This window comes from Trematomus bernacchii, unplaced genomic scaffold, assembly GCF_902827165.1.
Source record: "Trematomus bernacchii unplaced genomic scaffold, fTreBer1.1, whole genome shotgun sequence".
Classification (NCBI taxonomy): Eukaryota; Metazoa; Chordata; class Actinopteri; order Perciformes; family Nototheniidae; genus Trematomus; species Trematomus bernacchii.
Genome location: NW_022987313.1, coordinates 8,068,373 through 8,081,675, shown reverse-complemented (window position 1 = coordinate 8,081,675; position 13,303 = coordinate 8,068,373). Strand labels below are relative to the sequence as shown.

The 13,303-nt window shown below is 44.4% G+C and overlaps 1 protein-coding gene across 6 annotated transcripts in view; it reads right to left on the bottom strand.

The window, feature by feature from the left end:
• Positions 1–410: 410 nt before the first annotated feature.
• Positions 411–13,303, bottom strand: part of LOC117478956 (protein unc-79 homolog) — a 32,186-nt gene continuing 19,293 nt past the window's right edge. For 2 of the 6 annotated variants that reach the window (XM_034125934.1, XM_034125974.1), the window contains 28 exons: positions 12,989–13,170; positions 12,690–12,891; positions 12,368–12,550; positions 11,329–11,397; positions 10,618–10,955; positions 10,320–10,502; positions 10,025–10,187; positions 9,670–9,819; positions 8,335–9,552; positions 7,119–7,220; positions 6,537–6,653; positions 6,239–6,341; positions 6,021–6,161; positions 5,856–5,894; positions 5,625–5,737; positions 5,309–5,394; positions 4,742–4,915; positions 4,378–4,446; positions 4,173–4,283; positions 2,838–2,942; positions 2,670–2,747; positions 2,459–2,548; positions 2,199–2,374; positions 1,719–1,902; positions 1,419–1,622; positions 1,226–1,303; positions 1,092–1,133; positions 411–991 (listed from right to left, as the gene is read on the bottom strand). In XM_034125934.1, coding sequence (XP_033981825.1) covers positions 803–991; positions 1,092–1,133; positions 1,226–1,303; positions 1,419–1,622; positions 1,719–1,902; positions 2,199–2,374; positions 2,459–2,548; positions 2,670–2,747; positions 2,838–2,942; positions 4,173–4,283; positions 4,378–4,446; positions 4,742–4,915; positions 5,309–5,394; positions 5,625–5,737; positions 5,856–5,894; positions 6,021–6,161; positions 6,239–6,341; positions 6,537–6,653; positions 7,119–7,220; positions 8,335–9,552; positions 9,670–9,819; positions 10,025–10,187; positions 10,320–10,502; positions 10,618–10,955; positions 11,329–11,397; positions 12,368–12,550; positions 12,690–12,891; positions 12,989–13,170 — 4,889 coding nt within the window. In that variant the 3' untranslated portion in view covers positions 411–802. The remainder of the gene's footprint in view (positions 992–1,091; positions 1,134–1,225; positions 1,304–1,418; positions 1,623–1,718; positions 1,903–2,198; positions 2,375–2,458; positions 2,549–2,669; positions 2,748–2,837; positions 2,943–4,172; positions 4,284–4,377; positions 4,447–4,741; positions 4,916–5,308; positions 5,395–5,624; positions 5,738–5,855; positions 5,895–6,020; positions 6,162–6,238; positions 6,342–6,536; positions 6,654–7,118; positions 7,221–8,334; positions 9,553–9,669; positions 9,820–10,024; positions 10,188–10,319; positions 10,503–10,617; positions 10,956–11,328; positions 11,398–12,367; positions 12,551–12,689; positions 12,892–12,988; positions 13,171–13,303) is intronic. The other 4 variants (XM_034125942.1, XM_034125950.1, XM_034125958.1 and 1 more) reach the window with 4 other exon arrangements.

Sequence of the window (13,303 nt, the reverse complement as noted above, 5' to 3'; positions counted from 1 at the left end):
AAATGGGGAAGGGGTGCCTTCGACTTTAGGGCGGGGAGGGGGGCACAACCAAAATAGTCTTGTTTACCTCTAATGCCTGGCTCCATCTTATCGAGTTACAAAGCTGCTGCTGCAACTCAGATTGGCCTCTGATCGATCAGAGCTCTGATGGCGAGAGGCAGCATGACTGACAGTCCGACAAGGATCTCAGACGGGAGCTGAGTAATGCATGTCATGCCATTTTCCCGGACACACCTGAGGTTCAGATTCTCGTCTAGCAGAGTGAAAAACAGAGCTGATTTTATCTGCATTATGGTAAACTGGACATTTTCCAAATCAGCCAGGACATCAAAAGGGCAGTAAATGTCACATTTGAATTTAAAAGGGATTTGAAATTCATATGAAATGAGAAAGTGTACTCATCGTTTAGAAAAACTCATTCTTTTATTATTCGGCTTGCCACCAAGCAACTTAAAAAGTGATAGAATATGAATGTAACATAGTGAGAGTATCTTATATTCAACAAGCATTTGCTTTCACACCCTCACTATTACTAACGTCAATAGAAATTCTCTCTGTTGAATACAACAGTTAGGCACCTGATACAATCATCCCACACAAGCCTGCCAAACCTTTAATTATCAGCTCCAGTGATAGTACTTCAAAATAGCATAGATTTACTGTACAGGTATGATACTACGGAAGGTGCTGAAAATGATCCAGTCCATATGAATCCCACACATCATCGGCTTACAGAAGAGTCTGTTTTTTGGTCAGAGAGGATGCAGGCAGGTCTAAAGACCCAGATGTGAGTAGGAGCAGGTCACATGGGGTAGAACTGCGAGGCGGCCTCAGAAGACTGGATCTCCACCTGAGCCATCTTGAACTGGGTGCACTGCAGCCATTTGCGCAGGGCAATCGGGGGGGCACCAGATGTGGGGCCCAGCAGACACTGATGGTTCACACGGTTCTGGATGGCCTGGAGACGTAACTGCAGCCCCGCAGAGAGATGCTGATGAACAAGAAAAGGTAAGGTATGAGTCTGTAATCCTCTTAAGAGTCAATGGTTACCTGCATATTATACATCTGTATCAACATCTTAACAGCTTTACCTTAAGGTTTGACTGAATCATGGGTAGCCACATAGGAATTAACTATAGGAAGAAATGAGGATGGATAAGTATTAGATTAGTGTTAAGGTGGTTATATATGAACCATTTAGAGAGATACTAGAGTCATATCAAACCTTGACAAAGATGGTTGAGTTGCACTCCTGCAGGGCTTCCATCAAACTAATGACATGAAGACACACCATTTCTACCATCTGAGAGAAAGAAAAACAATCAAACTGTGATTTTCTCTATCATAGTTACAGTTTTCACATAATTTATGAAACAGAAATCATTCCAGACATTTTAATTAACAGGCAGAACACTCACTACTTTATTGTGGGCCATGAGCTGCAGGATACTGGGTGTTACCCGACTCCAGAACTCCAGGCCAGTGAGGATGGCGCTGGAGGAAAACTCGGTCTGGTTCTGGTTCTGCAGGGACGGAGCAGCGGCCGCCTGCTCGCAGTAGATGGTCCACAGCTGGGCGAACATGAAGGCATGGAACAGAGAGCACATGTGCAGCACTGACGTCTGGGGGCAGAGATCAAGAACGATGTGAGGTGGTTATATAGATCATATTAACACAACCTGGGTGGCGCCATTAGATAGATTTGTTTTCCGTCTGACCTTTGACTGTTCTGGGAAACCGATGAGGATGATGATAAGATGATCTGCAATGTGGGAGCCAGCATCCAGAGGGATGGGCATGCAGGAGGTGGAGCCCTGGTGCAGGGCGCAGTGTGTCAGGGAGCCCAGAAGCAGCCAGGACAGCTGACGGATGTGGGACACACACTCAATGAATTCTTTGGGCCTGCAGGGAAAAAAGGGTTTCAATATTCTACAGAATTGTATTTGATTTCTTCATAGGATTATACTAAACATCTGTTAGTTTAACATTTGTGTTGGTTCACGAAAGGTACATAAAACAGATTTGGTTGATAATTTTCAAGGTTTGACCATTCTGCTTTCACACCAATACACTTTCAACATTTCTTACAACCTTGCTGTATATATCCCCAGAGATAGATGAGGCAATATGTTTTAATGTAATTCTGGACTGTCTCTTTAAGACATTACTAAACCCATCTGCTGTTTTCTCATTTTTACCCTTGTTGCATGGTGGATGGCGGATGATAAAGCCAAGGAAGATATCGGACCACAGCTTTGTTATCACGGTGATTGCCTTTGCTGATCTCCATGGCAGCAACTTGTGCCAAGCCCACTTTCAGGTTCCCCCCGAAAGTGTCCTCATGCAGAGGCTGACAGCAAGCCTTCATATGGCTCTGCGTAACACATTTGGAAAAAGGAGAAGATAAGGCTGGACAATAGGAAATATATAATATACATATGATAAGAACAAGACTTACTTTAAGTTTGGTTAATGTGTGCATATCTGCAATGAAGTCCAGGAGTTCACTTATGTATTGTCTCATGCATTCCATGGCTGCTGTTGTGCACTGTGGAGAACAAAAGCAGTTTATCCTTTAGGAGGAATCACAGCGGGCTCCATCTTTATTTCCTGCTGCTTAATGAGGCTGATTCTAATAGGAGACAAACACACATCGGCTAAAGTCTTACCCCCGGCAGCGTTAAGATCATGTGCTTTTGGATGATGGTGGATTCTGCTAGCCGTGTACCGATATCTGCACAAACAAACTGAGAAATCCCACAGTGGTTTTACATTTGTATTCAGGATGCAACACTGTGATGTATGTGGATCTGTGCATAAAAGAGCATTTCTTTTACCTGGACCAGCAGTAACAAGTTTGTGTCGGGCAGAGGAGACTTGAACTTGAGAGCCTGCAGGAGCTCTAACACCACAATGCGGGACATGTAGAACTTATCTCTCTCCTGGATGGGGAGATAGAGAGTGGAGTAAATGTACCGATGCAGCAAGACTGCCTTTTTCTATTATCACTCTCCCTTACTCATGCTGAGAGGAGAGCATAAACTCTGTAGCCTGAATAGAGGGGGAAGGACAGGCAGCGAGAGGGGAGGGAGGGGAGGCAGGGAGACAGAGAATAGACAGAGAATAGGGAAGCTGAGGAGTAGATTTAGGCCAGTCCAGATCTCTCCTCCCAGAGTCCCAAGCAGCTCAGATGAGGCTGTCAGGCTGCCTTCTCCCTCCCTGAGGACAGGCTCTCTCTTTGTTCATCCCTTCCACACAAAGCCCAGCTGCCTGTTTACAAACCACACTGTCATCTTCTGGCTTCCACTTTGCCTCCCTCTTTCTCTATGCAGTCATGTTTGCTTATATTCGGCGCAGGCACATGCTCCTCCGCTCGTACAGAATGCAGAGCTGCTTCTGACTTCATGCGCATACCTGTACGCAGCACTCTCATAATTAAAAGTTAATGGAGCATGTCCGTTTGGTAAATAGCTAATCATACTCTGCTCTTAAGCTAGAGGGCCCAGTTGCATAGTGCAGTGCGGCTTTCACAAATGATGCATGGCGGGCCAAACTTTAGTAGGACTAGTAAATGTGACTTTGTGTCCTTAAAATCTGACCTCCAAAGATAACTGGGGGAAGCTTCCCAGAAAGCTCACCTCTTTATAAAACAACTGCACAGGACAGGTTCCAAAAGCAATTGCTGATAGTGACTCTGGGTTTTGAAAAGCGGATATTATACGGTGAGGAATTGAAGAGGGTGTAGAAAATCAATACTGCAGGAGACATAAAGCATGCAGCGCTGACAGTGGTAGAGGACTGAGGATCCATCTGGCCCAACCGCGCAGACAGCCCTGGCTCCATCTCTGTCTGAGACAACCACTCAGAATCACACCGGTCGGCCCTAGCACACCAACTAATCATGTTAATCAATACTAGCTGATTGCCTACTTAATCACCTGTGACACATGGCCACATTTCTGGCTGACTGGAGAGTCAGGGAAGTAGGTAAAGCACCCACAGAGTGATGAGCCAGAGGCCTGTGAACAGCAGCTTAACATTTTGAACACTGCAGATTAGTTTAAAAGGTTTAACTCATTAAATACTGCCTGATTACTGTCAACATGGGCTTTCTTCCTACTTATGAAACTCTATTTACACAAAAGATGTTATGAAAGCACACTCAAGAGTACCTTGTTGAAGCCTTTGTAACATAGTCCGCACAGTTCTACGAGGTAGGAGAGACTGAACATGCCATACTGGATGACAAAGCTCAGCAGCTTGGAGAAAGGCTCCAGGAGGCTCTGTAGGGAGGAAGGAGACAAGAAAAGGTTAAGATAACAAAGGCTTGTATTTTTACTTTTCGGTAAAGTATGAACAATTCTGCTCTGGGCTTACCCGGATTGCATTTGTAGTTGGGATTTTTAATAGACAAATGATTATCCTTAAACTGGAATCCATGGGGCACTAATGAGACGGGAAAATATTTGGACTGTCAGTTGGTTTTAAAATACCGACGTGGAAATACATTGCATGATACGGAGCCATATTCCTGGAATTAAAATGTGCCTGCAGTGATAAATTGATTAGAACACATTCAACTGACCTCCAAGGTCAAAAGCGGCAGAGTCAAATCAATTACAATTTTAAGACTCTGTCCTATTGAACCCGACAAGGGCACTGCAAGATGCTTTTCCTCCAGCCATAATCACATTAGACCATATCAGACCATGACTAAGTGAACGGAAGAGTCGATATCTACCTTCAGAGGAAGCACAGAGGGCAGTTTTGTGAGGAAGGTCTGGAACTGGTTGCAGATGGTTGTCCACAGGTTGCTAGGAGAGTCCATGGGAAGGGCCTCCATGAAGGTGGCGATGTTGTCCAGGCAGTGCAGCATTGTGCCCCCTGCTGGCAGACTCTTCTTGTTGTTCAAGCCCTGGAGGGCACAGAGGCATAAACCATAACAGGGTTATATAAGGAGATTCTACAAGCGAAGATATTTCCATTTAACTGATCATTCAGTCCTGATCAATCACAGAGCTGATGATGAGAGCGGGGGATTAGCACAGTGAAGCACAGATGATTGCTTGGATGAGCTCATGCGTCAGTGGGTTGTTATCTGTGTCATTTATTTAGCTTTAACAGTAACAATAAACCGGTACAGTGGTGCAGAGTAAGGCAGGTTTTCTGGAATGCCCCAATGATGTGTTGCTTTAGATGGGCTTATGCTGTTCATGTAGCTGAAGCCAGAACAATATATTTTGCTTTGACAAGAGCTCCTCCTGCTGGGTAAATGACTCAACACAACTGCCTTAGAAAAAAATCTCACCTCAAGCAGCATGTTTAGGGCAGCAACAGAACTCAAATCATTAAAATCTATCAGGGAGGATGCCAGTGTTCGCAGAAAACTTCCATCTGTAAAAAGGAGAAAGGTAGACACTAAGTTTCAGACACATTCAAATAAATATGCAAAGAAAGACTGTTATTACTACTATCCAGGTTTATATAAATCAATCATCAAATATAGTCAAACAAGGTGGAAAAACACACAAATGAGCACTTAAGACATGCTGTAAGTCACTATAGAAATAGTGCATGTACATTTATAGGATTTTTGAGTATAGTAGCCAGTGGAGTGCGCAGACCTTTGATGTTGCTTTGGAAGAGTTGGGGCAGGATGCCATTAGGGGCCAGCTGGTGAAACATACAGCGGAGGAACTGCTTGGCTACACCTGCTACATTTCCTGGGATCAACATACTGCAAAAACATCACAGGAAGAAAGGCAGCGTTGGACAGGCGGTCACACTTCACATCTATTATTAAACTCAGCCATAAGCACAGTAAAGGCTTGTGTGACAGCTTTAATGTCTCATACCTCTCAGCTTGTCCAGAAAAATTGGCACTAGATGCCAACCTGAAAGAAGTTAAAGCAGTGGATTAGGATTCAGGGATGAATTATGCATGAGTTCTGAGGGCGAGTTATGAAACTTCATTTAACGCTGAAGTGCTGTGTGGATATGGATTGCAGGAACGGCTGTACCTGCCCACAGACTGCATGATGTCGAGGAGCATGGGCGCAGCCAAATCAGGGCTGAGGTGGATGAACATGGAGAGAACCACCACTGCAAGGCTGAGAGTCTCCTCGTCGTATTCCTCCAGCACGGCTGCACAGTCCCGACACCTGGGACAATGCATAGAAAAACAGGCACGTTTAAGCATTATGATGACCTGTTTTTAGACAGGTATCTGTTCATTTACCTGTCAGACATCGTGGTAGGCTGCTCATCAATAAACTCCTCGGGCGCAGGGACAAACATGCTGACTGTGCTTGGTGCGGAAAGCAGACTTGTCTTTGTAGGGCCTACAAAAAAAGGAATTATTAAATAAAACAATAGAAGGCTTTTCTTGTCAGTTATTAGTGGCTGGTTGATTAGGTTGATGAGGAATAACATGTTGGTTTACTGTTTCTGTAGTTTTCATCTATGTGTTACTACTGTATGTCCATATACTGTATCTCCTTCTATGATGGGATGAAGAAAAGTCTAAAGTGACTGACCCGTCTCCCAGGTGCTGATGTTGTGTGGCGCACTGGATTGGTGCTCCAGCTGTCTCTTCATTAGCTGGCTCATGGTCAGCGCTCCCAGGGAGCCGCGCTTCACCTGACGGTACTGAGCTAAAGGTCAGAGAACGACACCTGGGGTGATGCAGCTGCCAAGACCGTTTCAGCAATACCAACAACTGTGTGCAGTTACATTGATATAAACTAGACACACATGAAAAAAGGGGAATATTGTGATTTTCTTTCATCATAAGGACAAAATGAGGTCAACAATTTAGCTTAGTCTGTTTGACTAACTACACAATTATGATAAAAGCAACATTAATTTGGAAAAATTAGTTTGTAAAATGTCATATTTCTCTCTGCATTTTCTTAGGAAATGTTAAGGAAAATGTCAAATAATATTATGTTATTTTATTTCATATTTCTAGCATCAGTATCTATTTTAGTTGTCTGCAGGGGTTATAAATAATAGCACCAAAAGAAATAGTAAAACAGTTAGAAAAAGGCCCTCTTAACAAAACCACAACAGTCAAATTGAGTTTATGAGGAGACCAAAGTAGAGTATTTGGATCCTACTTGATACTGAAGAGCGGTGGCTTGTTTCAGGCATAGCAGCTTCGAGCGTTGGTGCTGAAGCCGACTCTCGTGGCTTTTCCAATGTGGACAGAACTTTGTGATCTGCAAGGCAATATGGGTAAATAATGGGCTGGGCTTAGCCATCAGAATCTGGCCAGAATGTATGCCGTTATATGCCGATAAAAACCGATAAGATATGGACATTCAGTAGTAATAAGCACTACTTTTGCTACCATTTGGTGATTGTTTACGTGTTTAGTACTAATTTAGTAACGGTTATGTGAAGTTTAGTTATTTTTGTTTGCTTGTACACAGATTTAGAAAATCAAAGTTGGCAATTTGATCTGTGATTAAAGCCTTCTTCTTCGTTTGCAGTGAAGTGTAACTGTTCTGAAAAACCTTTTAAGCGTTAGTATGAAACAAAAACAGTGAACACATACATAAAACACCACAGGACACCACACAGCTGGAGTGGTTAGTTATATACAGATTGGAGGCATTTTTCATTTTTTATATCCCATAAAGTATATATAAACAGGAGTATACCCAACATTTGTTTCCATCCTCAAATAACGCTTCCTTTGTGTCCATTGTGAAATGCCTGCTATCTTTGGGTGCATTTTCCCAGCATACCAGGCTGCCATCGGTACCTTTTTTCTGAATATGGTTTGAAAACCTTTTCCTAGAATTGTGCGATCCATCAAAGAGATCAACACTGAGATTGAAACAAAGGAAGAAAACGCAGCATCACTGTAGCCTTCAGTCCTAGACTGAGGAACAGTTGATGTGCGAGAGTCAGCAGTACACAGTGATCTGTCAGGAACATAAACTGTGACGAGGTCAGTGATTAAGTCAGCAGCGAGGCTGTGAAGTGATCCGTGCGGGATTCAACAGTTTACATCATCTGCTCATTTATTTTTCATATTGTACAGAAATGGAAACAGCTTTATTGTAATTGTTTGCAAAATTGTTAACTGGGACCTTAAGTGTAGATGATTTGTATTAAATTGACAAGAATGAAAAAAAAGTAAAGGTATGGTCCTAAAATTATTTTTAGCTAAAAGCTTAAAGTACTGACTTTCAACCAAGCTGTTGTAACAAGTGTTTTTAGTGCATTGAATAAGCCTCTTTAAATATAAGACATCATCAAATGTACACACTTCCTGACCAGCACAGTGGTAAAAAAGGAATGATCTAAACCATCGTTTTTTCGTACCTGTTTCCGTGGTCTGCTCCCCCCCCAGCTTGTCGAACATATTGAAGGTGATGTCCAGGTATTCCCTCTGGATGGCACTGACAGCGATCTTCCTCTGCTTCCGTTGTCGGGGAACAATCTGGATTTTAAACTCTGCTTCATCGTCCCCATTGTCAGGTTTTTGGTCGCTGTCTGCTTCATCGGCCATGTCGTCGTCATCTTCATCATCCCCATATTCTTCTTCGTCATTGCTGTCCCTCTTGCTTTTTTCCAGTGAGGAAGGAGGCTCGGCTTTGTCTTCCGGGATGTCCAAGAAGATTGTCCTACCAGAGGGACTGGTCCCGAGTCCAAAGCTGCTCTTTACCTCATCGCACATGTCGTCTAGCGAGAGGTCGGGGACATGTGGGGTCTTCCTCAGCATGTCTCTCTTCTGCTTTAGGGTCATGGGGCTTTCATGGCAGACATTTTCCAGTCTGTCAGAAAGATCCAGAGAGGTGCTGGGAGTCACACGGTTTAGTCTTTTAAACACTAACGCCTGCTCTGAGCCTCCCTCTCCCATTTTGTCACTGGAACAGTCCTCTACACTCACCTGAACCACAGGAGACAGTCGCAAAGTATTGCTGCTAGCAGGGGAAGGAGTTAACTTTGGGCTGCCGTTGAACTTGGAGGACATGATGCTGTTAAGGTCGAACTCCTCATCGCTTTCCACGATCCTCAGAGGAGGCAGTGGTTCGAACACCAAGGAGTCGCTGTCAGACATCGAGAGCAGCGAGTGCTTTTCGGGAATGGAGGTGCAGTCGGAGGAGAGGTCGATGAGGTCTTGGTCCTCCTTCCCTTGAGCTGATCCTCCTAGCGAGCCCAGGTCCAGTTTGTCCTCAAAGGTCTCCATGCAGCTGAGGCGGACCTCAGGGATGACAGGCTTTGAGCCCCGCCGGTCCACGGCATCGCTGCCCTCCACCCGAACCGAAGAGCCATCAGATGATCCCTTGCCGTGATGCCTGCCATAATGCGACGTGGGATTGACCCCAGGGGGCGCCTGCATGTCGCAGCGATCAATGCAGGATTTACGTCTGTGTTCGTCCAGGTTGAAGAGGATGGAGTCAGTGTTGGAAATGTCCAGAGACTTCTGCTTGTGCATGGCCTGCAGCCGCTTCTTCCTGGTGCTCTCCTCCCTCACACAGTGCAGAATGCTGTCCTGAAGCGCGCTGGCTTCACGGTACTCTGACAGTTCAATTTCACCTGATTTTGAGAAGAACAATTATACTTTATCCCAGTGAATGTAAAAACCCTCCTGTAATCTCAAAAATATGTTCTGCTGTTATACTACGTTTGAATTTGAAAGAGTCTGCTTCTTACTTCTCTTGGCATTCAGCTCCACCGGCTGGTACTTCACAGACTTGCTGCCACCAATCCTCTTCAGACGGGCAAAGAAGGTCTGTGACTCCTTGTTAGCGGCACCAGTCGGTGTGTCATGCACGTCTGACTCATCGAATACACTGTCCTCTTCTAAGATGGAGAGAAATCAATTGGAGTCATTTTCATCCCTTTTTGCCATCATTATCTACACGCTTTTTTCTTATTTGCAGTCACAAATGCTATCTTTTTAAAACATGAGTTCCCCGTACAAGCAACAATTAAACAAATAATACAGCAAACTTGACATTTGTGAGGACTGTTGTTGAGATAAACAACATCCTTTATTTTGCTTCACCTTTTTCTTTCTCGCTGTAGCGGCTCATGTTAGAATTGTCGCTGTAGAGCGGTCCTGCTGTAGCGTGGGGACGGCAGCTGTGATATTGGGCATTCAGCGTATTGATGGTGATGTGAATCAGATGGAGGACCACTTTATTCCCTTCCATGTCTCTGTAAGGGTACTGTGGAGCACAGACAAATATAATAAGCTTATGTTTTCTCTTTGCAATCCAGCATGTATATCATATTAAGAAAATATGTGAATAAATATTCCATGCAATGAAAAGCCACTAACACAGAAATACAAATAGTACCTTATAGAGGATAACTAGCAGGGCTTTGAGCCACATCTGTCTGATGTGTGGCTTCAGGGCCCAGAGAGAGCATCGAGGCGGCTGCTGGAAGTAGTGCCTCAGCTGGGGACACGTGCAGTACTTCAACACCTGGACCACCAGGGGGAGCAACTGCTTCCCCAAACCAATATTGTAGTCCATCACCTAGAAGAAACAATGTTACACTGTCACATTCCTTACAATGTCTTACCAAAAATACCAGTTAATATGTAAATGAAGAAAATCTAAAATGTATGATCATAGACTATATGTCAATCACTTGTGCAATGCCGGCGATGAAGGCATTAAAGCAGGTGGAGGTGCGCATCTTCTGAGGTGCAATCATGAAGCAGCCCTCCTGCTGGTCATAGCCAAGCAGCACGAACAGGTGGCGCTTCACTGTGTTGAAAGCTTTGGCACTGCCAATGTCGGCCTCGGCGCTGCTCTGGTCTTTGGACATAAATTTCATGAGCACCATCATGAGCTGGTGAACCGTCTGGTGATCGATGCCGGCGTCCTCGGGTAGCAGGTCTTTGATGACGGTGTCCTCCTCGGGAGACGGGGTCTGGCCTGCAAGAGGGGCTGAAGCGTCAGGGTTAAAGTGCGGGAGGAAAAGTACTGCAGAGAGGAGAGAGGGTGGCCAGAAGGAAGGGTGCAGGCCCGGAGGGGTAACAACATAGAAGGAGGGGGGTCAACAACGCATCCTGTCCAGGTGGAGACATTCTCATGCAATACATATACATCAGAATGTTTATGGAATACATAAATGGGGTTAAACAAAAAAAACAGCTAGCTGTTAGCAAGAGTTTTACTTTTTCAGTGTCAGAATTAATGAATAATGAAAAAACAATGACTGTCTCCATGGAGCAAACATTGCTTTTTCATATTTTCTGTCATAATTTCAAGTAGCTTTATTGTTACTCATACTGCATTTTTCTCCAATATGATGTGGTTATGAAGAATAATGTTTCAGATTTAGGTTGTTATTTACCTGGCAGGACTTTCTCTATCATATCTCCCAGTGTCGGGGCAGAGTGCTCTTGCCTCGTAAGCCTTAGAGCTAAAAACCACATATGAAGAACACAATTTAAGATAACTCACAGGGGAGGTAGCACAGGACACATGTCTGAGCTTCATCGCCACCCATCACATGTGCACACACAAACACATAAACACACAAAATAATATATGACCTCAAAACAGTGTAAAATCCAAGTGTTGTCAAGAACTAGGGCTAATCACAAATATCAAATGACCACATCATGTTTGACACCAACACAAGAAGCATCTCCCAGAACAATGAAAATAATGACATTGTAGGGAGTTACTCTTTTATTAAACAAAGTGGTATTTAGACATTTAAAGGTAGGGTATGTAATTTTGGAGAAACCAGCTCGAGTGCGCTAGAATTTGAAAATACACAGCCGGAAAAGATCTGCCACTTCCTTACAGAGCCCCTCCTCCAACACACACGAACGTGCACATGACCAATGAGGGCACGAGATAAGTTTGTGCACAGATGGAAGGCTAACAGGCAGGTAGGCCATCCAGTTATTTTAGCCGGGCCGGCTAAAATGATTGGTCGTGCTTTTTACAGTATTACGGCTTCCACAGATGACATTTCTTTATGGATTTATTGTCAAGCATTCCATGGAATATAACAAAAAGTATATCTCGAGCCGGTTTCTCAAACTTACCTACCCCACCTTTAAGTGACATGAACGTTGAACAAACATGTGAGAAACATTAGGAAAATGGCTCACCTTTTGCAAATAGAGGAGCATTTGTTTTACTCACAAGGAATAGGATTTGGGCTGAGATCACCACATTAGGACAACAGAGACAGTAGGTGCTTCTCTACATTAAAAGGGATGATTAACTGATTGAAGATACAGTCAGGGATGTGACTGTATTTTCAGGTTGAAAAAAGCAACTATAAGGCACTTTAGAGGCTTTGCAAACACTATTCGACCACAGACTGAATGACACAGGGTCAGATTCAAATTGACAAGCGAATCTGTGCTACTCACGAATACGGTTGCTTAGTGACTCAGGGAGGGAAAACGCCCGTTTAGACTCTGGTGGGGCTCCCTTCACACTGTCCCGGAGGGAGCGCACGCTCTTCTGACGATTCCTGGCAAAGCGGGCCCGTCGTATCTTCCACATTGCTGCATCGCTGAGGTTGGCTACGTTGGTTCGTACTGCTGTGATGGCTGTCAAAAAAATTAAAAAAGAGTATGATTTGGAGCACTGTTAGGCTGAAATGTTTACGGTACATTAAATATTCTGTCAAGCAACACGCAGGGTAGTGGGAGCAGCTGTAAAAACGTCTGAATGGGGACAGCTACATACTAGTAGGGAAAGGAAACTCCTTGTTGCAGTCCAGGTGCAGCTGAGCCTCCAGAGATAGCGTTTCAAAACGGTTGACAAAGAACTCCCAGCTGAGCGCAGGAATGTCTTTCTTCAGGCAGTGCAGCAGCAGGAGCTTGCTGAGGATAATGGGCCGATCCCTCACGACAGTGTCGAACTGGAAATCCAGGCACAGGCATAAAGCCTGTATAATAAACAACACACAAAGGGACATGAGCGGTTAGATAACACACATTAAAGTCCAATAAGAATTGGTTTTAAATGGGGCCTATCAGGGTCACCTGCAGGGCCGGTCTCTTGATGGTGTCCAGCAGCAGGCGGGCCCGCGTGGCCACGGCTGGGTTGACGTCCTCCACAGACGCCAGGAAGCAGCAGAAAGCTTGAGCCAGGGAATATTTCAGCAGGTGGTTTTTGGTCACGGCCCCGATGTCCAGGAACCGACACAGAACTGCTACCTTTTCCACTGAGGGTTATAATAGGAATACAGAGTTAACAGGAACATTGCACAATAGGAAGAGACAACTGAGCTGCCACATGTTCGGCCATAATTAACTCAATATAATAAACAGAACCAGCTATGAGGTCATAAAAGAAGA